This window comes from Otolemur garnettii, unplaced genomic scaffold, assembly GCF_000181295.1.
Source record: "Otolemur garnettii isolate 467f Iridium unplaced genomic scaffold, OtoGar3 scaffold00106, whole genome shotgun sequence".
NCBI classification, from domain to species: domain Eukaryota; kingdom Metazoa; phylum Chordata; class Mammalia; order Primates; family Galagidae; genus Otolemur; species Otolemur garnettii.
Genome location: NW_003852501.1, coordinates 2,471,740 through 2,495,258, shown reverse-complemented (window position 1 = coordinate 2,495,258; position 23,519 = coordinate 2,471,740). Strand labels below are relative to the sequence as shown.

The window sequence follows — 23,519 nt, the reverse complement described above, 5'->3', positions numbered from 1 at the left end:
CACCCCTGGCAATTGCAACAACACCAAAAATAACTGGGACATGATCAAGCTAAAAAGTTTTGCATAGCTAAGGATACCACAAGCAAAGCAAATACACAGCCTTCAGAATGGGAGGAGATTTTTGCATGTTATTAATCTGACAGAGGCCTGTTAACTAGAATCTACAGAGAACTTAAACAACAAGAAAAGAGCAAATGATCCCCTTTATAAGTAGACAAGAGACTAGAATAGAAACTTCTCTGAACATGACAGACGAATGGCCAACAAACATATGACAAAATGGTCATCATCTTTAATCATCAGAGAAAAGCATATCACAACCACTTTGAGATATCATGTTACTCCAGTGAGATTATCCCACATCACAAGTCCCAAAACTTCAGATGGTGGCATGGATGATGGAGAGAAGGGAGCACTTCTACACTGCTAGTAGGATTGCAAACTAAATAAAACCTTTATGGAAAAAAGTACGGAAAATTTTCAAAGAACTAAAAGTTGACCTTCTATGTGATCCTGCAATCCCATTATTAGGTATCTACCCAGAATAACAAAAATCATTTTATCACAAAGACATTTGCACCAGAATGTTTATTGCAGCCTAATTCATAATCGCCAAGATGTAGAAGCAACCCAAATGCCCATCAACCCATGAATGGATCAACAAATTCTGGTAGATGTATATACCATGGAATACTATTCAGCCATAAAAAAGATGGAGACTACATCTTTTATGTTTAGCTGGATGGAGTTGAAACATTTTTCTTAATAAAGTATCTCAAGAATGAAAAACTACCCAGTGTACTCAATCCTATTATGAAATCGATATATAAACAATTATACACTAATATGAACAATAAAACACAAATATAGTCCAGTAAGGGGGTAGAGGGATGTGGAAGAGGAGAGAGGGGAAGACGATTGGTGGAAGGAGGGAGGGCATGGAGGGCATTTTGAGGGATCTCACCTAAGTGCACAGTGCAAGGGTGTAGAGCACTCGCCCTGGGTGAGGGATTCTTTTACAACTGGAACTTTACCGTGGAAGTGAGAACAATGTAATCTAAAAATTTGTACCCTCATATTAATTTGAAATTTAAAAAAAGAAAATTATTTTAAAAAGACTCTTCCAGACTATTTTTCATTTTCTCAGATAGTACTAAAGTAACATGATTTTTAGATTATCCTACTTGCCTTTTCTTTTTTTATTTAATTAATTTTTTTTTTATTGTTTGGGATTCATTGAGGGCACAAAGAATTAGGTTACACTGATTGCATTTGTTAGGTAATTGCAATTGTGTCCTGCTCCCAAGAGATGTGCCACACACCACAACCTCCCATCCCCCACCCTCTTCCCCTTTCCCCTACTTGCCTTTTCTAAATGTTTTCTTTTTTTTTTTTCTTCTTTTTTTTTTCTTGAGACAAAATCTCACTATGTCACCCTTGGTAGAGTGCCATGGCGTCACAGCTCATAGCAACCTCAAACTCTTGGGCTTAAGTAATTCTCTTTTCTCAGCCTCCCAAGTAACTGGGACTATAGGCTTTTTTTTTTGTTATTGTTGTTTCTTTCAGTTGTTTAGTTGGCCCTGGCCGGGTTCAAATCCACTACCCTCAGTGCACGTGGCCTGGGGCGCTGAGCCTCTAAATGTTTTCTGATTTAAGTTGGAAGAAATATTTCAGGCATATCCTGAGAAGGCCCCACTAATGCTATAAATACTATAGTAATTCTGCTAGTACACACTTTGACGAATGCAACCTGTACTGATTTGCATTTTACAGGCACTGATAGGGTTTGGACTGGATTTCTGAAGTAGTTTTCATTGATTTACACTGAGCTCTTGAATGTTAGAGAATTAGTCAAGAGCCAAATGTTAATGAGATGTAATTCCATTCAAGTTTCACTTTCACTAAAAGATGATTCTATAAAAGATCCCAAGCATATCAGTCTATCCATTCATTGACTGTACCAGAATTATCACTCTCATGTGCTCCAAAGATAACATTAATGTGAACAGGAACAGAGATTGGGGCTTTCAGCCAAAACCCCACCTAGCCCCAGTGCTAGAGGAATGGCACTGGCCTGATGACCTTTGCATGCCTTTCTATTTTGAAGGGCTTCACAGAGTGGGATTTGTTCCTTTTTACTTAAAGCTATTATGAAACTATCTTTATATACCTAAATAATTGGGGTTTTTTTAACCTAAGTATAGAATTTTATATTTCTGTCAGATTTCATCTAATTGGTTTTGAAATTCAGATATTTTATTATTCAGCATCTAGGGCTTTCCTTTCTAATATTATATTATTTGTAAATTTGAAAGTATCCCTCTGTCAGAGGTTGTAGTCGACAGCTTATTAGCCATATCCAACTAACATGTAGTATATATTTGGCTTGCAGAGTGTTTTTTAAAAAACTTTTGAAACATTTAATGTCGTAAAAACTAGTAGATTTCATAAAAATTTGAATATCTGACTTTTATTGACAAAAAATGAGAATATCTAGGCACTAAGGTAACAGTGTTGCCAAAATTAGGAGCGGGACACAATTTTAAGAGGGACTTGCCTAACAAATGCAATCAGTATAATTTAATTCTTTATACCCTCAATGAATCCCAAACAATTTTTTAAAAAAGGAATTTAAATTAAAAAATAATTGGTTTTCCCTCTAGAGCAGTGTTTTTCAAACTTTTTTACCTAACAGCACACTTAAATCTAGAGAACTTTCGCAGCACACTTAAATTATGTTGATCAGAGAAAAGAGTAAAACAAATAATATATTTACTGTACTTTGAACTTCTTTTAAAAATAATTTAATCTTTAAAAATCTTCTCAGCACAGGGTTAAAAATCCCTGCTCTAGAGGTTCAAAACAGTCATTAACTTTTGTTAAGTAAATCTTAGCTATTTATTATTCACTGCAGAATCTTAGCTAATATTCACCATAGTGATATGATGGCCAGCCCCCAGGGTCCTGGAAAGTGGTCTGTGGCCTGTTAGGAGCTAGGCTGCACAGCAGGAGGGCCAGCAAACAAAGCATCTGTATTTACAGCTTATCATTGTTCGAATCACTGCCTGAGCTTCATGTCCTGTCAGATCAGTGACTGTATTAGATAGTCATAGGAGCTGGAACCCTGCTGTAAACTGCATGTGAGGGATCTAGGTTGTGGCTTCTTATGAGAATCTAATACCTAATGATCTGAGGTGGTGGTGGTGAGGTGGTGATGCTGGTGCTGGGGTGGGGCTGCACATAGATTATCATTAGCAGAGATGTCTGACTGCACAGTAGACCACAGTAAATCAATAGTTTGCAGACTCACATCAAAACCATCTCCCCACCCCAGTCTATGGAAGAATTGTCTTTCATGAAACTAGTCCCTGATGCCAACAAGGTTGGGGACTGCTGCCATGGAATACTAGATAAAATTTTACATGTAGGAAGCAGCAGCTCTTCATTATTGGAACCTACTGAAAGATCATTTCCTATTTCTTTAATGTGCTACCATAGTTATCCAAAGCATTTGGGGCAGCTTGTAGTTTTGGATTATCTCAAATTTGCTCCCTGTTTATCTAAAAGACATATACACATACTTATGTGTACATGTGTGATATATGTGTGTAGATTTTTCAGACATGGATATAAATAGGCATATTAAAAATCTGTTTACAAATAAAGCTAAAAGATCCCTAAGACCTTTTCAGTAAAAACTCCAGTGACTTGTATGTGATTTTTTTTTTAAGGTAATAGATAAACCAGCATGGTTTATCTCATTTTTATCTTACCAGGATCTCATGAGAAAACTCCAGAGAGACAGTGTAACATGAGAAAACTCCAGAGAGACATTGTATGTCATGATTTACATGTGTTCATTTAGTTCTCCTAACAACACTGACATGACCTATTATTATCCCCATATTACAGTAGAAGAAACTAACCTTGAGAAGTTAAATACCTTGCCCAAAGATAGCTATAAATCTAAACTGGTTTTATTTATCCTTTGTGAGACCTGACCCTTTTGTGTTCTGACTACTCATGGCCCATCTGTTTGATGTTCTTGAAGAGTTCATCAGTAGTAGTTTCCATAGTCCACCTTTTTGCACAGGCACCTCTCCCATTGTCTATGATCTCTGGTAGTGAGCATGTGACCATATCTACAAATCCTTTCAGTGCTCTGGACAGAAATTTCAGGACCTGTGTATAAAGAGTCCTACCCTAATTTTCACTTTCATCTTAACTAGTTGAATCAAAATAATTAACAGAATTCTGTCAATCTCTTAATTATACCTACTGTTGTAGAAAATGCATTTCTATACACACCTTGAATTGTGTCTTATGGACTGGAATACCATCATTTTAAGAGTCTAGTAATAACAGCTAGCCTTAAGCACTTCTGGACCTTTTGTTAATTGCCTTACAGGCACTATTTCAGTTAATCCTCACAACAAACCTTTAAGGTGTAGATAAAGTATTCATTCCAGATAAGGAATTTGAATCTTACAGGAGTTAGGTATTTTATCATCCAGGGTAAAACATCGCTGACTATTGAGATTGAATTATAAACAAGGTCTGAATTCAAAACTGGACCTCTAAGCATTTTCTTTTACTGTTATTCTAAGAAATTCTTGTCCATAGATTGTTTTATTGTGATAGATGTTCCATAAAATTTGCATTTTTAAGTTTGTAGTTGGGTGACATTAAGAACATTGACCTTGTTATACACAGTTTACCACCATCTCTAGGACTTTTTAGTCCTCTCCAACTGATACTCTGTATTCATAAATTTTTTAAATTAATATTTCAATACACATATCCATAATATGTCATAGGATTACCTTAATGTTTCACTGATTTTTTTTTTTTAAGACAGAGTCTCACTTTGTACCCCTCCTTATAGTACATAGTATCATAGCTCACAGTAACCTCAAATTCTCGGGCTCAAGCAATCCTCTTGCCTCAGCCTCCCAAGTAGCTGGGACTACAGGCTCCTGCTACAACACCCCACTATTTTTAGAGATGGGTTCTCGCTGTAGCTCAGGCTGGTCTCAAACTCCTGAGCTCAACCAGTCCACCTGCCTCAGCCTCCCAGAGTGCTAGGATTATAGGTGTGAGCCACTGCACCTAACCTGTCACTGATTTTTATTTGTATTCCCAAATATAAATAATCATGACAAATGTTAAACCACAACTAACTATAAAAGTTACTAATAATTGACTCAGCGCCTGTAGCTCAGCAGCTAGGGTGCTAGCCACACACACTGGAGCTGGCAGGTTAGAATCCAGCCTGGGCCTGCCAAACAATAATGACAACTACAGTCAAAAAATAGCTGGGGGTTGTGGCAGGTGCTTATAGTCCCAGCTACTTTGGAGGCTGAGGTAAGAGAATCACTTAAAGCCAAGAGTTTGAGGTTGCTGTGAGCTGTAACGTCACAGCACTCTAGCCAGGGTGACAGCTTAAGACTCTGTCTCAAAAAAAAAAAAAAAAGTTACTAATAATTTAAGGGCTAGGCACAGTGGCTCACACCTGTAATCCTAGCATCTTAGAAGGATTCCTGGAGCTCTGGAGTTCAAGACCAGCCTGAGCAAGAGTGAGACCCCGTCTCTACTAAAAAGAGAAAACTAGCCTGGTGTTGTGATGCATGCCTGTAGTCCCAGATGCTTGGGAGCCTAGGGCAAGAGGATCCCTTGAGCCTAAGAATTTGAGGTTGATGTGAGGTATAATGATGCTACAACACTCTCCCCAGGGTGCCAGAAGTGAGACTCTGTCTCAAAAAGAGAAAAGAAAAATGTTATCTAGGTATTGTGGTGCATGCCAGTAGTCCCAGCTATCTCAGAGTCTGAGGCAGAAGGACCACTTGAGTCTAGGAGTTTGAGGCTGCAGTGAACTATGATGATGCCACTGCACTTCTTAGCTCACAGATTTCTCTGGGCTTGATAACAGTGTAGCACATTTACCAAATCCTATTTGATCAAGCTGTGTGTCCAGTTGGTTTGGTTAGTTCCCTTAAATCATTTAACATAGAAACATTAACCGGATTAAGCTGGGCTGTGATGGTGTGTGCCCATAGTCCCAGCTACTTCAAAGGCTGAGGCAGTAGTTTGAAACCAGCTTGGAGAACATAGTGAAACACTGTCACTTATGGAGCAAAAAAGAAGAAAAGAGAGGATTGGCCAGATTACTTATTTTCTAAGTTAATGGGTCAGCTCAATCAAACTTTGGATCTGGAAAACATGTTTAGAGAACCTTGTAGGGGTGTCCAATTTGTGGTCCTTGGGCTTCATGAAGATTATTTGAGGACTGTTTTGCTTATGTGTAGTGTCAGATATCTCAAAAGGTACACACAGACCTGTTTTTTGCTCATCATCTTGTATTAGTGTTTATGTGTGGCCCTAGACAACTCTTATTCCTCTAATGTGTGGCAGAAAAGAAAAAAGGTTAGACACCCTTGCCTGAGTTTAGAGCCTGCATTATGTTCCCTACAATCTCTTCTGTGGTACTACTATATTCTTAGAGAGTACATTGGTAGTTCGAAACATCTGAAGTCACTCAGTTTCAATTCTGCAGTTAGAATCCACTTTTCATTCATCTGTCAAATATTTATTTAGTGTGTTTTTACTGTGCCTTACTTTCTGCCCTTCAGTTAATTGCCGAAAAAGTAGGCACTGATCTGTGAATTTTTATAGTCGTTTAAAATTACAGGATCATATCTATCAAACAGTTTAAATGTTTGTTAATTTGTTTAGTCAACAATTACATCAATAATTAATAAATCATAATTCAGTAAAATTTATAGAGGCTGATTTTTATGGACAGCAGTTTAAATTAGATTTGAATTCTAGAAAACTTCAAAAATGGACAGTGGAATCATCATTGTAAAGAGACTGTTTGTTCCCTTTCCATTAACTATTTCTGGGATGCCTTCTATGTGCCAGGCACTATACTAGGCATTAGGGAATATGATTATGAACATCCTGTATATCATTCCTGCTGTCTGAGTTTATAGTCTGGTTGACATATATGAAATGTCAATGAGACTATAATGACTTTAAAAGTAGTTAAAGCATACTTATTCTTTAGCTTGTGACCTGACCAGAGCTGTAGCTGTGATAGTCTTATAGGCGGATAGTGGAGTCATGAGTTAAAACAAACATTGTTATGATTTTATTGACGTTCCCATCAACTCCTTTATTTAGGGGTACTCAGTGTAGCTGCAGAACCAATATATATAAGTAATACGTGCCCTAAGTAGAAGAGAGAGATGAACAAAGGCTATAAAGGTAGGGAAGAAAATTGTGAGAATAACATGAATTCATGTTTAAGTTGATTTATCACTACGTACTATGAGTATTTGTATACATTTAGTGTTCTTTATATATTTCAGTGTCCTGTGCTATTTGTTAAAAAACAAGTTGTCACTTGTTTTTTGTTGTAGACCAACTGGTGGGAGTGACAAGTGGACAGCAACAGCTTGTGACTGTCTTTCATTGTACCTGACTGGAGCTGTAGCAACGATAATCTTACAGGTAGGTAGTGAAGTCATGAGTTACAACAGATATTGCTATGATTTTATTGATGTTCCCATCAACTCCTTTATTTTCTTTCTAGTTGAGAAAACAGCAAAGTAATTTGGATATTGTTGCTAACTTTGTTGGTTTTGTTTCAAGATATAATGCCTGTTAAATGAGTAGATGTGCTGCAAATAATTGTGTGAATGAGTCAAGGTAATTCTTTCTTTCTTTCTTTCTTTTTTTTTTTGAGACAGAGTCTCACTATACTGCCCTCATTAGAGTGCTGTGGCCAGCCTCAAACTCTTGGGCTCAAGCAATTCTTTTGCCTCAGCATCCCAAGTAGCTGAGACCACAGGCACCTGTCACAATGCCTGGCTATTTTTTTGTTGCAGTTGTCATTGTTGTTTAGCTGGCCAGGCCGGGGGCTAACCCACCAGCCTAGGAGCAGGTAGCTGATGCTGTAACTACTGTGTATGGGCTCAGAGCCAAGAGTGCCTTTCTAAAGCTATTTGATACTCTTGCTAAACTGGGAAGATTGGCTTCTAGTGACATTAATTATGTCATAAAATGTATGTGTGAGTATGGGCTTCAGAAGAGGTGTGCATCTTTTCAGAACACTTACAAATACTCTGCTTCTTTTACTTTTTCTAATTTAAATATGTTCTGCTGCATTAATAATTAGAATTTTGTTATATAACTCATCTTTATGAGTTACTTCTTTCTATATAGACTTATGAGTTACTTCTTTCTATATAGACTTTCTCCCTTTTCACAATTTCTTCCAAATGAAGTAGAATACATTTTTTGTAGGGGGACAAAAGGAACACCTTGGAAAATATATTTTGCTTCTATAATTTGCTAAGAGTTTAGTGGAACAGAGAAACTTGGTAACTGGTAGTGTGTTCCTCCTAACCTCTAGTTCTGAATAAGTGTTTTAAATTGTTTTCTTTTCTTTCTTTTTTTTTTTTTTTAAGTTTCACCTTGGCAGTATCAGCTGATAAACTTCACAAAACACTGTGCTTCTACTGACTCCCTTCAATTCTTTTTCTGTCTGATATATGTAGATATCAAATAACTTTACTCAGTAGGAAAATTTTTTTCTTGTATTTAGTGAAATTTAGAGAAAGCACCTATGAAAAGTAGGCACTTTATAATTGCTATATAATCAAGCACCTATAAAAGTAGGTGCTTTATAATCGTTTATAAGATTTCATTTTTATATCTCATATTTATTCTGCTCTTGATTCACTGCAGGAAAACAGTACAACATGGCCACTACCTGTGAAAATTTTCTGCAGAGATGAAAAAGGAGAGCGTGTTGATGTTTCTAAATATTTGATTAAAAAGGGTTTGGCTTTGAGAGAAAGGAGGTATCGACTTTAAAAGAAATTTTTTTGACGTCAGTTTGTGATGGTTGCTTGTTATTTGCCTGTGCAAATCTTACATGTGTGCCTTCACACCTGAATTGCATCATTTGCGCCTACAGATTTATAAACTAACCCCGAAGACACAGCTCAAAAACAAATTCCTTTAGAATTGCTTATTTATTTGTTCAGGTCCATTAGTTCTTGCACACTTAAACCCTATACTGAAATATTTGCTTTTTTTTTTTATATTTTATTTTTTTGCAGTTTTTGGCCGGGGCTGGATTTGAACCTGCTACCTCCGGCACATGGGGCCAGTGCCCTACTCCTTTGAGCCATGGGCACTGCCTGACATATTTGCTTTTATAATTTCCCCCTTTTTTTGACATTTACCCTCTAAACCAAAGAAAAAAAGAATTGTATGGTGGGTGCCAGATCTGAGTTCTTTCTCATCCATAGCTTAGATGGAAATATTTAAGCTTCATTTTAGAAATTCCAGTAGGTATATATCAAAATGTATTTTTATGAAATAGAAATGAGTAGCAAAAACAGGAATTGAGCAATATTTACATTTAAAGATTGTTTCAGTTACTAATTTGGGGTTTAAGAACCTTTGATTCAGGGGGCAGGAATGGAACATTGTTATGGCCCTTCTGGAGACAAAGGTATGCTGGAATTGCAGACATATTTCCCAGGTAGTCACTTTGTACCATACATGGCCAGGTCTCCTTAGAAGTGGTTGTCTTAAATTATATCTTCCCTTATTTGGACCAAGACCCTAGTCTTGATGAATTGAAAAGAGAATGAGAAACCAGAAATAAAATGGAACATGAGGTAGTTGGCTAAGTATGGTAGTTGCTACTTGAGTTTGCCTGGGCATTGCAGTGCCTAGGTGTCGCATTTCTCCTCTCACTGTGTCTCTTTTGGGTTCATTGCCTTTAGGCTAAAGCAGTACCTTGATAAAAGAAATGTTAAAGTGGAAAATGCCAGGCAAGTTAATACTATCTCACCACCAGTTGTTATGTTCTCTAGTGCTTTTATGACAGTAAAACTGCTAGATATCTTAAGGTGGGGTAAGGGGTGGGGAAATGGGGGCCAGGGGTTGCAGAATTGTATAACTTGTTTGGTCAATGCTTATTTCCTTTTGAAAGTGCAGGAAATTGTAAGAGACAAACCCTCCTATAATTCTGTTAAAATACGACACGTATTAATATTTTCTCCTAGGACTTTTTTTTTTTTTTTTACATCAGGCTTGTTATTTTTGAATTGGAAGGAAAGAACATGAAGTAGAAAAATTGAGTAAATGTATAATAGCATAATTACCACTAAATATCTGAAAAGTACTAATGTTTTTTAGAGGCTCATTTTCTTTATATTATTTTATGAATGTTAATAACTTGGCAGGTATATGTGTTCTATCTTGGGATTAAATTAGAATCAACTTAAAGGTGTTATATTTTCCAATAACATATAATTATTATACAATATTTTGAATATACTTATGAGATTTTAAGAGAGAATAACATGTAAATATGAGATAGTAATTTAAAACAATTAACATATTGCTTTTTTCTCATCAGTCTCATAATTTAAACTAATTTTCATTATAACTTAAATTATTCTAATCTTTATATAACATATTAAACTAACATATCCTAGACAAGAGCAAGTATTTTCTTTAAATTTGAAGTATATTTGAAGGATTCTTTTTGTATTATTTTTCCCAGAATTGTATATCTGCTCATATTTACATATGTTCTTTTTTGATATTACAGAATTAATAAATTCGATAACAGCCACTTATTATCTGAGAAGTCTGTTGAAATCCCCCTGGAACAAGAAGGTTCAATAGTTACTAATTGTATTAAAATCGACTCTGACCCTGACAAAAAAGCTGCTGATACAATCAATGAACATAAGTTGTCTGAGGTTACAGAGAACATTCTAGAACCAAGAACCACTGGATGCTATAAACCACCAGCTATTCCTAACATCAAAGTATTTGAGGCAGTAGTCACCTGCATTGGTGATGATGGAACTATATTTGTAGTACCTAAACTGTCAGGTAAGATCTTCTGTGTTAAGTAAGCTTAGTCAGTAAAAGTAGATTTAGCAGCTCCCAGTTGTCTAGCAAGATAGACATGGATTGAAATACCTTGGGCAAGTAATTAACCTCTTTAACTTCATTTTCACAGAGTTGTTAGGAGGATTAAATTATTTCGCTCACACAATACATGCAAAGGCCTTTTAACAATGCCTAACATGCAAAACTCATTTAATGAAGTTTTTTCATTATTATTCTAACATAGGAGTATTATCTGTTATAATTGTGTGCTATTCTCAATATAAGAAGAAAGGAATTTGGAATTTCCATTTCCACTATTATAGAAGATTGAATCCTCCCAAGTAAGTCAGGTCAAACGCTTGGGTTTTTTTTAGTTAACATTTACTATTTAACATGAAAGTGAAAAATATACCAAGCTTCAAAACAAAGTGAAACCACACACTTGGAGGTAAGCATGTGCCAAAAAAAGTGTTTACTCTCAGAGTTGCCTCATAGAATTAAAACCTTGAACTTCCTCTGTGAGAATTACACAAAGTTCACAAGAAAATAAAACTCAAGGCTCTGTTTTTAAAATGTGGGAAATATAATATGAAACCATCACATAAATATGGGATCCTACAGGATTACCCCCACTGTATAGTGTAAATTTACTGTGCTAGACATATTAATAACTAAAAGTACATGCTTTTTAAAGGCTATGGTGGCTCGTCATTTTGTGAGGCCAAAGTGGGAGGATTGCTTGAGCCTGAGAGTTTGAAACCAGCCTGGGAAACACAGTAAGACCCTCTCTCTAACAAAATATAGAAAAATTAGCTGGGTAGTCCCTCCCTTTTCTTGGGAGGCTAAGGTAAAAAAATCAATTAAGCCCAGGAATTTGGGGCTGCTATGAGCTCCAGTTATACCATTGCACTTCAGCCTGGGCAATAGGGTGATACTCTGTCTTAAAAAAAAGAAAAATTATTATAAAATGCTACAAATGTGAAAGAATACACAGCATAAAAAGTTTTAAATAAAAATGTTAAAAGGAGTAGTGATATAAACATTGTCCAGGATAAGAAACAGTATCACCAGAACCTTAGAAGCCATGTGGGTCCCACATGATCATGACTCCCTCTTTCATCACCCAAGACAATCACATTCCTGAATTTGTTATTATCATTTCGTGTGTGTATCGCTAAACAAATTTTCTCTTTCAAACTTTATTTGTGACTTTTCATCAAAATGTTTGAGGGTTATCATCTTAATGCATCTAAAATATATTTTGTTCATTTTTTATGAATTAATGTCTTCTAATAAATGATTGTGTCTCCATTTTGCTACTGATGGACAATAGTAGTTTCAAGATTTTTGCAATTACAAAAAAGTGCTGCTGTGAACATTCTTGTATGTGTTTCTTGATACACATGCAAAACTTTTCTAATCAGGGTACATCCCCAGTGAGTGAAATTGGTGGATTATTGAGGATTATGTATGTATGATCACCTCTTCTAGGTAATGGTCATATTGTTTTAAGAAGTGGTTTGTAACAATTTACTCTTATCATTAGCTATTAGCCATTTGTTAGAATTCCCATTGTTCTACATCCTTGCTAATGCTTTGAATTACCAGATTAAGTTTTGCCCATTAGTGGGTATGAAACTGTCTCACTGTAGCTTTAATTTGTATTTCTTTAATTACTTATGAGGTTGAACATCTTCTACTTGAGTCTTTCAAATTCCCATGTTTATGGAATGTCTGTCCGTGTCTTTTGCTCACTTTCTATTAAGGCATTGCTTTTTGATGCACAGTTCTTTTTTTTATTTCAGATAATAAGAGGGTACAAACAATTAAGTTACATTGTTTGCATTTGCTAGGTAAAGTCCTTGTTGTACTTGTGTCCTGCACCCAAGAGGTGTGCCATATACTCTTACATTGTGTCCATTAGGTGAGAGCACACCAATCCCCCTCCCCCCCCTTCTTTCTCCTCTCTCCACACAACTTGAATTGAGTTTTTTCTCTTCTATGGGCATGTATTAGTTCCTCTGCTGGCTTCATATTACTATCGAATATATTGGATACTTGCTTGTCCATTCTTGTGATACTTTACCAAGAAGAATATTCTTCATCTCTATCTAGGTTAATAAAAAAGATGTCTATCTTTTTATGGCTAAATAGTATTCTGTGGTATACATGTACCACAGTTTATTAATCCATTCATGGGTTGATGGGTACTTAGGCTGTTTCCACATCTTGTTGATTTTGAATTGAGCTATGAGAAGCAATGTAGTGTAAATATCCTTATGATAAAATGATTTTTTTTCTTCTGGGTACATACCTAGTAATGGAGTTGTGGGATGATGCACAGTTTTTTTTTTTTGTTTTTTTTTTGAGACTGTCTCAAGCTCACCCCGGGTAGAGTGCCGTGGCGTCACAGCTCATAGCAACCTCCAACTCTTGGGCTTAAGTGTTTCTCTTGCCTCAGCCTCCCAAGTGGCTAGGACTACAGGTGCCTGCCACAACACACGGCTTTTTTTTTTTTGGTTGTAGTTGTCATTGTTGTTTGGCAGGCCCAGGCTGGATTCAAATCCGCCAGCTCCAGTATATGTGGCTGGTGCCCTAGCTGCTTGAGCTACAGGCGCCGAGCCTGATGCACAGTTTTGTTTTGTTTTTTTATTTCTTATAGCATAACTATGTACATTAATGCAATCATGGGCTACAGTGTGCTGTTTTCATATACATTTTGAAATACTCTCATGAAACTGGTTAACATAACCTTCATGTCATTCTCTTAGTCATTGAGTTAAGACATTTATACTCTGCTTTTAGAAGGATTCACTTGTACCCTTGTAAGATAAACCATATAGGTGACCCCACCCATCACCCTCCTTCCCCCCATCCACCCCCCTCATCTCCCCTCTCCCACCCTCTAATGCACAGTTCTTAATAAGCCCAAATGCTTATCCTCTCTCAGCTTCATGTATTACAAATACCTTTTCTCAATTTCTCACTTATCTTTTCAGTGTCTTTTTGAGGTTTCTGGATAAACAGGCCTTAATTTTAATGTAATTTTATCAGTCTTTGGTTTTTTTGGTGTCTCATTAAAATTCATTTATTCTAACTTGATTACCTCTATGAAAAATAACAATAATCCTTACTCTGAGATCAGAAAGATATTCTGTATGATCTTATAGAAAAGTTCATAATTTTTTTATGTTGTTTTTAAGCAATCCTAGAATTGATTTTTCTGAGTAGATGGAAAGAAGAGATCCAGTTTCATTTTTTATGGGTTTAAAAGTTGTCCCAGCCCTTCTACTTAATACTCCACACACACTCTGTAAGATTCTATGTGTGTATGTGTGCATGAATTGTTTCTGAACTTTCTATTATGTAATATTAGTCTATTTGTCTATTCCTGCACTGGTACCACAGTGTTTTTCATTGTATAGCCTATACTGTTTTGTTTTGTTTTGATTAAATCATAATGTGTACATTGATGCATTTATGGGGTTCAGTGTACTGATTTGATTTACAATGTGAAATGTGTAAGCCTATACTGTTTGTAGTTTATATACACCTTATTTGTTCTATATTCTGTAATACTGGAAACATATTGGAGCCAAACTCCCTCCTTGTTCTTCTTTAAGTATACTCCAGCTCTTGAAGTGGTGTACCCTTTAATGTATCCTGTTATTATAGGACATACTGTGTGCAAGTGTTGTAGGATAAAAAAATAAAAAAGACAAAATTAGGCTAGAGATGAGGAAGGAAAACTTTTTTTGGAGAAACACCCATGGCTTAAAACTGATAATCCTAATCATTTTCTGTAAAGACATTTGCACTAGAATGTTTACTACAGCTCAGTTCACAATAGCCAAGACATGGAATCAACCCAAGTGCCCATCACCCACGAGTAGTTTAACAAACTGTGGTATATGTATACCACAGAGAACTGTTCAGCCGTAAAAAGAGACAGAAATTTTACATCTTTTGTGTTTACCTCAATGGAATTAAAACACATTCTTCTTAGTAAAGTCTCATAAGAATAGAAAAAAAAGTATCCACAGTACTCATTACTAACATGAAACAAGGAGATAAATGAATTGCATACCCACATGAGAGAAAAACACAATTAAATTCAAGTTGGAGGGGAATGAGGAATGGGGGGGATTGGTAAACTCTCACCTCATGTATACAATGTAATGGTGTACAGCACACCCCTGGGTGAAAAGCTTAACTACAACTTGAACTTCACCTTAGAAATGAAAACAATGTAACCTAAACATTTATTTGTACCCTCATACCAATCTGAAATTTTTTAAAAAAGTGATAATCCTTTTTAGAGTTAGAAACTTTAGAGTAGAATAGGGAATGAATTCAAATAAAGATAGGCATAAATAAGATAAAGGGGTCTAACTGGTTGGAAGAATAGAAATAATGAAGTTTAATAAGAATAAGGGAATTAGGATGTGATCACATAGTTGACAAAAAGCCGTTGGGTCTTTAGTATCAGGCTAGGTCAGGGCCACTACTCAGATAATCTCTCCTGATTCCAAAGTTACAGAGTTTTTGTGTACCTATAAACCTTAGAATCCTTGAGAATGTAAAAATCCTAGATCCCCAATTTTTGGATATCCCAGTGTGGCAGTGATACTTGTGGTTGGCAGAATATAGGGTTTACAGACTCCATCAATGATTATTCAGACATCCTAAGTACTCTTCCAACATGGAGGAGGAGCATCATGAGAGGGTGAGGGCACCTAAACAACTCTGACATAGGACTGACACAAACTGACCTGCTTTCTACCATGTTTCCCTTATTTTCCCTACATTGGGACTAAGATAAAGGTGGGAGTGGTTCTAGGTTTGTAAGATCTAGTACTTACACAGAAGTTTGTATGTATTTGGAATGAGGAAAGAAATCACAACAAATGCATGGAGATTGAGTACTCTCTGAGAATATTTGGGTCCTTCTGTATTTTCCTTAGGCTTATATGCAGATGCTTTCTGACCTCAGCCTAGGCACACTAGAACACTATAACTCTAGTACTCACAGAGTTAAGTGCCATTGGCTCCCTAGTAAGTCCACCTATAGATCAGAAAAGCTCTGAATTAGCTGAAATTTTTCTCTCATATATTTATTTACTGCCTAAATAACATTTTTTATTTGAAAGACAGTAAGTCTGTGTAATTGGTTGTTCTAGAAGAAATGAACAGCATTTGAGACCTATAGTAATAATACTTAACCAGAGTCCTTGACATGGATAGTCATTGCTCAAACTGGCAGTGTTGTCAGCATCCTTGGTGCTTTTATCTTCCTGCAGTGCTGATAATGCAGTAGGTGCTATTATACCTAGTTTACAGCAGAACAATAAACTGAGGCTTATGGAGGTTTAGGTACTTATACAAGAGGCTTATGGAGGTAAGGTACTTATACAAGATTACACAATTAAAGCTGTAGGACTGGGATGGGAACTGACTCCAGAGCTTGCCCTCTCTGTATCAGTTATGGGGATATATATTTACTGTGGAAATATGGACCAATTAGCAGTTAAAGCAAAATTCAAAATTTTAGTGTTACATCCCCAGTGTCATACTATGTCTAAGCATCAAGTAATACATAACTTGTATTTTGTTTTACTTAGGTATGCTGCCAAAGTGACATCTGTTGTTTTTTGTTTGTTTGTTTTTGAGATAAGAGTCTCACTATGTTGCCCTCGGTAGAGTGCTGTGGCATCACAGCTCACAGCAACCTCAAACTCTTGGACTCAAGCAATTCTCTTCCCTCAGCTTCCCAAGTAGCTGGGACTACAGGTTCCCACCACAATGCCCAACTATTTTTTGTTGCAGTTGTCATTGTTGTTTAGCTGGCCCAGGCCAGGTTCGAACCCACCAGCCTCAGTATATGTGGTTGGTGCCATAACCACTGTGCTCTAAGTGCCAACCCCCAAAATGACATCTTAAATTGGTATTTCTTTTATATTAGGCCATTTGGCATGTATTTAGAGCTCTTTATGATGTTTGTACTCTCAAAATATAATCAAAGATCAGTGCTAGGTGTGGTGGCTCATGGCCTATATCCCCAGCAACTCAAGATGCTGAAGGAAGAGACTGCTTGAGTCCAGGAGTTTGAGACCATGCAATGCAGCAAGCCTGCTCATCTGAAAAACAAAAGAAAAAGAAATTAGCCAGGCATGGTAGCACCTATAGTCACAGCTACTGATCATGCTATTGTTTTCTAGCCTGAGCAACAGAATGAGGCCTCATCTCCAAAATAGAATAAGTAAACATAACAATCAAGTATCAGAATAATTATATGCTGCTAGTAGCATGTTTTGAAATAAAGATTTTTATGAAAATAGGACTGATTTTTAGTTCTTTATGTTACCTAAGTTATGAAATTATGGAAAATTAGTGATGACTTATTATTGAAAAATGATAAAAAAAATTTTCCTCAATGCTTTATATCTTTAATATTTTTTCCAGAATTTGAGCTAGTAAAAATGATGAATGAAATACAGCGTAATTTAAAATGCCTTGGTCTTTTGGAGCCTTATTTCTGGAAAAAGGGAGAAGCCTGTGCAGTAAGAGGATCTGATACTATGTGGTATCGAGGCAAGGTGATGGAAATTGTAGGTGGCACAATCAGGGTGAGTCTGACATTCTGTTGTGGCCATTTTAACACTAAATGCTACTTAAGTTATCTTTTGAGTCTGGATGTATAAAAATTTGGTTAAAATGTTTTTGATGACTTTAAACATGTAGGAGGATCCTTATCTAACAAAAAAAAGCAATTAATGTAACCTGCTATATAAAATACATATATATATGTCGGAATATCAGTCAGCTATGTTATATAATAGTAAGAATCTTTCTTTTATTTTGATTAAAATGTTTTTGATGACTTTAAACATGTAGGAGGGTCCTTATCTAACAACAACAAAAAAAATTAATGTAACCTGCTTCTATACACTGTCAGTGAATCCCCAACAATTATATATGTGTGTGTGTATATATATATATATATATATGTAGGAAGATCAGTCAGCTATGTTACATATTAGTAAGAATCTTTCTTTTATTTTTTTATATCTGTAGGAAGATCAGTGAGCTATGTTATATAGTAGTATGAATTTTTCTTTTTATTTTCAAATATATTTAGTAACTTCAATAACCAAAAAATATTTCTAGGTAGAGGTTTGATCCATTGACCTTAATGAATCGACCACTTAGTTATAATTGATAGCACTATTTGCACACACGGTATTAAGTAAAATAGCTTTTTTCCAATATGTACCATATATATACCTCCTGAGCAAATTTGTGCATGGCCTAGCTGATCCTTTGAGCATAGAGGCAAATTACCTTTCCAGAATGATGAGATAGCATTCAACTTTCATTCAAAATCTATTAGAAAAGGAAGAACAAACCAAACCCAAAGCTAGCAGAAGAAAAGAACTCACTATGTAGTGGGTTACAACAGAACTAAAATTAAAAAAAAAAAAAAAAACAAAAAAAATAGAAAAGATCAATGAAATAAAAAGTTGGTTCTTTGAAAAGATAAACAAGATTGGTCTCTCTCACCTTTTCTCCTTCATGAGAGGGACCTATTTCCAACTCTCTTTGGAAATGCTCTAAACTTTCCCTTTGTTATTCCTATATAAAATCTCTCTGTTACCCTAAAAAGAAAAAAAGAAAAGATAAACAAACAAAACTGATAGATCTCTTGCCAGATTAACCATAAATAGAAGAGAAAGGATCCAAATAAGTTCAATCAGAAATGAAAAGTGAGATATGTATATATTACAGCTGATACCACAGAAATACAAAATATCATCTGTGAATACTATGAAAATCTCTACACACATAAACTTGAAAATGTAGAGGAAATGGACAGATTCCTGGAAACACATAACCTCCCAAATCTTCATCAGGAAAGAATAGAACTCCGAACAGAACAATAATAAGCAATGAGATTGGAACAGTAATAAAAAAGCTTCTAACAAAAACAACAAAAGCCCTGGACCAGGTGGATTCACAGTAGAATTTTTACCAGACCTACAAACAAAAGCATCAAGGAGAGAATCCTCCTAACTCACTATGAAGGTAGTACTACCTTAATACTGAAGCCAGGAAAAGACACACCAAGAAAAGAAAACTACAGACGAATGTCCTCTATGAATTTAGATGCAAAAATCCTCAAAAAATACTAACAAACCAAATTCAACACCTATATCAAAAAAATAATCTGCCATGACTAGGTGGGCTTTATCCAGGGATGCAAAGTAGTTTGACATACAGAAATCAATAAATGTGATTCACCACATAAACAGTAGCAAAAACAAAGAACCTGTGATTTTTCAATGAATGAAGAAAAAGCAAAATTCAGCACTTTTCATAATTAAAAAAAAAACCTCAACAAACTAGATATAGAAGGAACATATCTCAAAATTATAAAAGCTATATATGACAAATCTATAGCCAGTATTATTAGTGGGGAGAAGTTGAAAGCATTCCCACTAAGAACTAGAACAACATGAGAGCTCCTTTTTATTCACTTTTATTCAACATAGTGCTAGAAGTCCTACCCATAGCAATCAGGCAAGATAAAGAAGCAAATGGTATCCAAATCAGGAAAGGAGAGGTCAGACTGTCACTTTTTCCTGACAATATAATCTTATAGCTAGAAAACTCCACAAACACTCCACCAAGAGATTCCTAAAATTGATAAATAAAGTCAGCAATGTCTCAGGTTACAAAATCAATGTACACAAATCAGTAACTTTCCTATAAACCCATAATAGTAAAGTGGAGAGTCAAATCAGAGACTCAATACCATAAACAGCTACAAAGAAAATAAAATACCTAGGAATATACTTAACCTAGGAGGTGAAAGATTGCTACAAAGAGAACTACAAAACACTGAGGAAATAAACTACAGATGACATAAACAAGTGAAAAAACATATGCTTACGGATTGATAGAATCAACATTGCTAAAATGTCCATTTTACCCAAAGTGATTTATAGATTTCAATGCAATCTCCATCAAAATACCAACATATTTCACAGATCTAGAAAAAATAATTCTGCATGTCATGTAGAACCAGAAAAGAGACTGAATAGACAAATCTTAAGTAAAAAGAACAAATCTGGAGTCATCACATAACTAGACTTCAAAACTATATTAGAAGGCTGTAGTAACCAAACAGCATGGTAGTGGCACAAAAATAAGAGACATAGACCAATGAACAGAACAGAACATAAACTGTCCACGTAAGCCAATCAATCTTTGACAAAAGCAGACAAAGGGGAAAAGAAGCCCTATTCAATGAATGGTGCTGGAAGAATTGGATAGCCACATACAAAAGAATGAAATAGGATCCATATCTTTCACTATTCATAAAAATTAATTCAAGATAGATAACAGATTTAAATTTAAGTAAGGCCTGAAACCATAAGAATGCTAGAATAAAGTGCTGGAAAAACCGTTCTAGATCTTGGCCTAGACAAAGAATTTATAAAGAAAAAGTCCGACAGCAACTATAACAACAAAAATAAATAAATGGGACTTGATTAAATTCAAAAAAGCTTCTGTACTAAGCTAAGGAAATAATCATCAGAGCAAATAGTCTCTAGAATGGGAAAAAACATTCACAAGCTATACATCCAATAAGGGGCTAACAACAGAATCTACAAAGAACTCAGCAGATGAGCAAGAAAAAAATTAAAACAACTCCATTAAAAGGTAGACAAAAAGTTAGGCGGTGCCTGTGGCTCGGTGAGTAGAGTGCTGGCCCCATATACCAAGGGTGGTGGTTTCAAACCCAACCCCGGCCAAACTGCAACAAAAAAATAGCTGGGCGTTGTGACGGGCACCTGTAGTCCCAGCTGCTTGGGAGGCTGAGGCAAGAGAATCGCCTAAGCCCAGGAGTTGGAGGTTGCTGTGAGCTATGTAACTTCACGGCACTCTACTGAGGGTGATAAAGTGAGACTCTGTCTCTACAAAAAAAAAAAAGAAAGAAAAAGTAGACAAAAAGCTACATGCTGTGGTTCATGCCTGTAATTCTAGCACTCTGGGAGGCCAACACAAGTAGATTGCTCGAGCTCAGGAATTTGGGTCCAGTCTGAGCAAGAGTATGACCCTATCTCTACTGAAGAAAAAAAATAGAAAAACTAGCTGGCACATGTAGTCCCAGCTACTTAGGAAGCTGAGTGAAGAGGATCACTTGAACCCAGAAGTTTGAGGTTGCTATGAGCTATGATGATGCCATGACACTACCCAGAAGTAGAGATCTGAGAACATGGTGAGACCTGATCTCAAAAAAAAATTAATAATAATAAGTGGACAAAAAATATGAACAGAAACTTTTCAAAAAATGATAGACTAATGGCCAATAAATGTAAAAAAAAAAGTTCAACATCATTAATGAGGGAAATGCAAATTAAAACTACAGTGACATATCCAGGTAGAATGGCTCTTACTAAAAAGTCCAAAAACAATAGATGCTGGTATAGATGCATAGAGAAAGGAGTATACATACACCGTGAGTGGGACTGCATATTATAATAATACAACCTGTATGGAAAACAGTATAGAGATTCTTGGAGAACTAACTGCAAGTGGGCTTATTTACCATTTGATCTAGCAGTTTCACTGCTGGGTAAGTCATTTTATCAAAGGGACACTTAAATGTTTATTGCAGCACAATTCACAATTGCAGAATCAAAGTAGTGTGCCCATCAGTTTAGGAGTGGATTAACAAAATGTGATATATTTATACCATAGAAGACAGATGAATTAAGGCCTTTTGCTATAATTTGTATAGAACTAGAGACTGTTATCCTAAATGAAGTGTCTAAATGGAAAAACAAACACCACAAGTACTCACTTTGAGATTAGAACTTAACCAATAAGCACACACATGCACAGAGGGAAGTAAAACTCAATGGAAATTAAGTAGGGGGGGTAGGGGGTGGGGATGAGGGGATGGGCAAAAACCTACATAATAAATACAGTGAACACCATCTGGGTGAGGAGCATACTTACAATCCTGACTCAAGTGTAACAGTAGTGATCCATGTAACCAAAAATGTTTTAACTCCTATAATATTTTGAAATGAAAAATAATCTTCAAAAATAGCTACATGCTTTAAAAAAATGTATACATGTAAAAATGCAGATGAAAATATCTCCATTTAGGCTCAGCGCCTGTGGCTCAAGCGGCTAAGGCGCCAGCCACATACACCTAAGGGGGCGGGTTCGAATCCCTAGCCCGGGCCTGCCAAACAACAATGATGGCTGCAACCAAAAAATGGCTGGGCGTTGTGACAGACGCCTGTAGTCCTAGCTATTTGGGAGGCGGAGGCAGGAGACTCGCTTGAGCCCAGGAGTTGGAGGTTGCTATGAGCTGTGATGCCATGGCACTCTACCGAGGGGGATAGCTTGAGGCTCCGTCTAAAAAAAAAAAAAAAGAAGAAGAAGAAAATACCTCCATTTACATTGCATTTACTAAGTAAAGTGATGGAATTCATGAAGTATTTTATCAGATGTTTGAGATATTTGTGTTTGATGATGATAATACTTACATAGCACTTGAGGTTTTTTAACTTCTTTCATAAATGTTCATTTGTGTTTTATAATTTGTTTACAACTATCCTAGATATAGATTATTATTCCCATTTTACTAATAAAAAAATTGAAGTGTAGGTTCAGTGACCTACTAAGGTCACCCTGTCTTTGAGTAGTAATCCTGGAATTCATATGCAAGCATCTGATTCTGAACTTCCTAGCTAGTTTTTCTATTTTTAGTACAGGGTCTCACAGTTTCCTCAGCCTGGTCTCCTGAGGAAAGGCAATCGACCCACCTTGGCTTCGCAGCATGCTAGGATTATAAACGTGAGACACCACACCCAGCCTGAAAGTCAATTTTTATCAAGTTATCACTCTGCGTGAACTTTACATATGTGAAATCCGAATAAATAAGATTTATTTTAACTTTTTATAAAAATTTCTCATGCCATCTGAATATCTATTTTAATTAACTTAAAAGTACTTTGAGAATTTAATCATGCCTTTTATATTTTCCTATGGTAATTTTACATTTAAAGTCTACACGATGTTTTCATTGCTTAACTTGGTATGTTTTATAAAGTTTATCTTGTGATCCACATTAAGAAATAAACATTTCATGAAACCATATTCACCCTAGCTACCTGTATTATACTCAGATTTTATTTTTATTTTTTATTTTCTTACATGCCACCTACACATAATTAAACAGTGATGTGTTCATTACATTGGGGAAAGAAGAAATAACTTGCTACCATTCCTTATTCTTAAGACAATGTAGAAATTGATTTGTCAGAATTAAATAAAGCATTTCAAAAAGGGGTTGCTCCTGAATTTGTAAATCTAATAAGACCTAATTTTTCAAAAAAAGTTTTGATTTATAGGTTCAAAACACCATGGGGTAAGGAAATACATAAATAAATATGTTGCTTTTTTCTGGAAGTTTTTTTCAAATCCAAATTTGGTTATCTTTCTAGGCTGTTTTATTTTTTAAATTTTAACACCAGAAAATTCCTTCCATACCCTTGCTATTGATAATAAATTTT

The 23,519-nt window shown here is 35.8% G+C and overlaps 1 protein-coding gene across 2 annotated transcripts in view; it reads left to right on the top strand.

Annotated features, from left to right (window-relative positions):
- RNF17 (ring finger protein 17) overlaps window positions 1-23,519 on the top strand; it is a 124,117-nt gene that overhangs the window by 80,869 nt on the left and 19,729 nt on the right. Inside the window, exons 23-26 of one of the 2 annotated variants that reach the window (XM_003796695.1) lie at window positions 7,422-7,512; window positions 8,752-8,867; window positions 10,637-10,926; window positions 17,389-17,552. In XM_003796695.1, coding sequence (XP_003796743.1) covers window positions 7,422-7,512; window positions 8,752-8,867; window positions 10,637-10,926; window positions 17,389-17,552 — 661 coding nt within the window. Of the gene's footprint in view, window positions 1-7,421; window positions 7,525-8,751; window positions 8,868-10,636; window positions 10,927-17,388; window positions 17,553-23,519 lie in introns of both variants that reach the window. The other variant, XM_012809497.1, reaches the window with a different exon arrangement.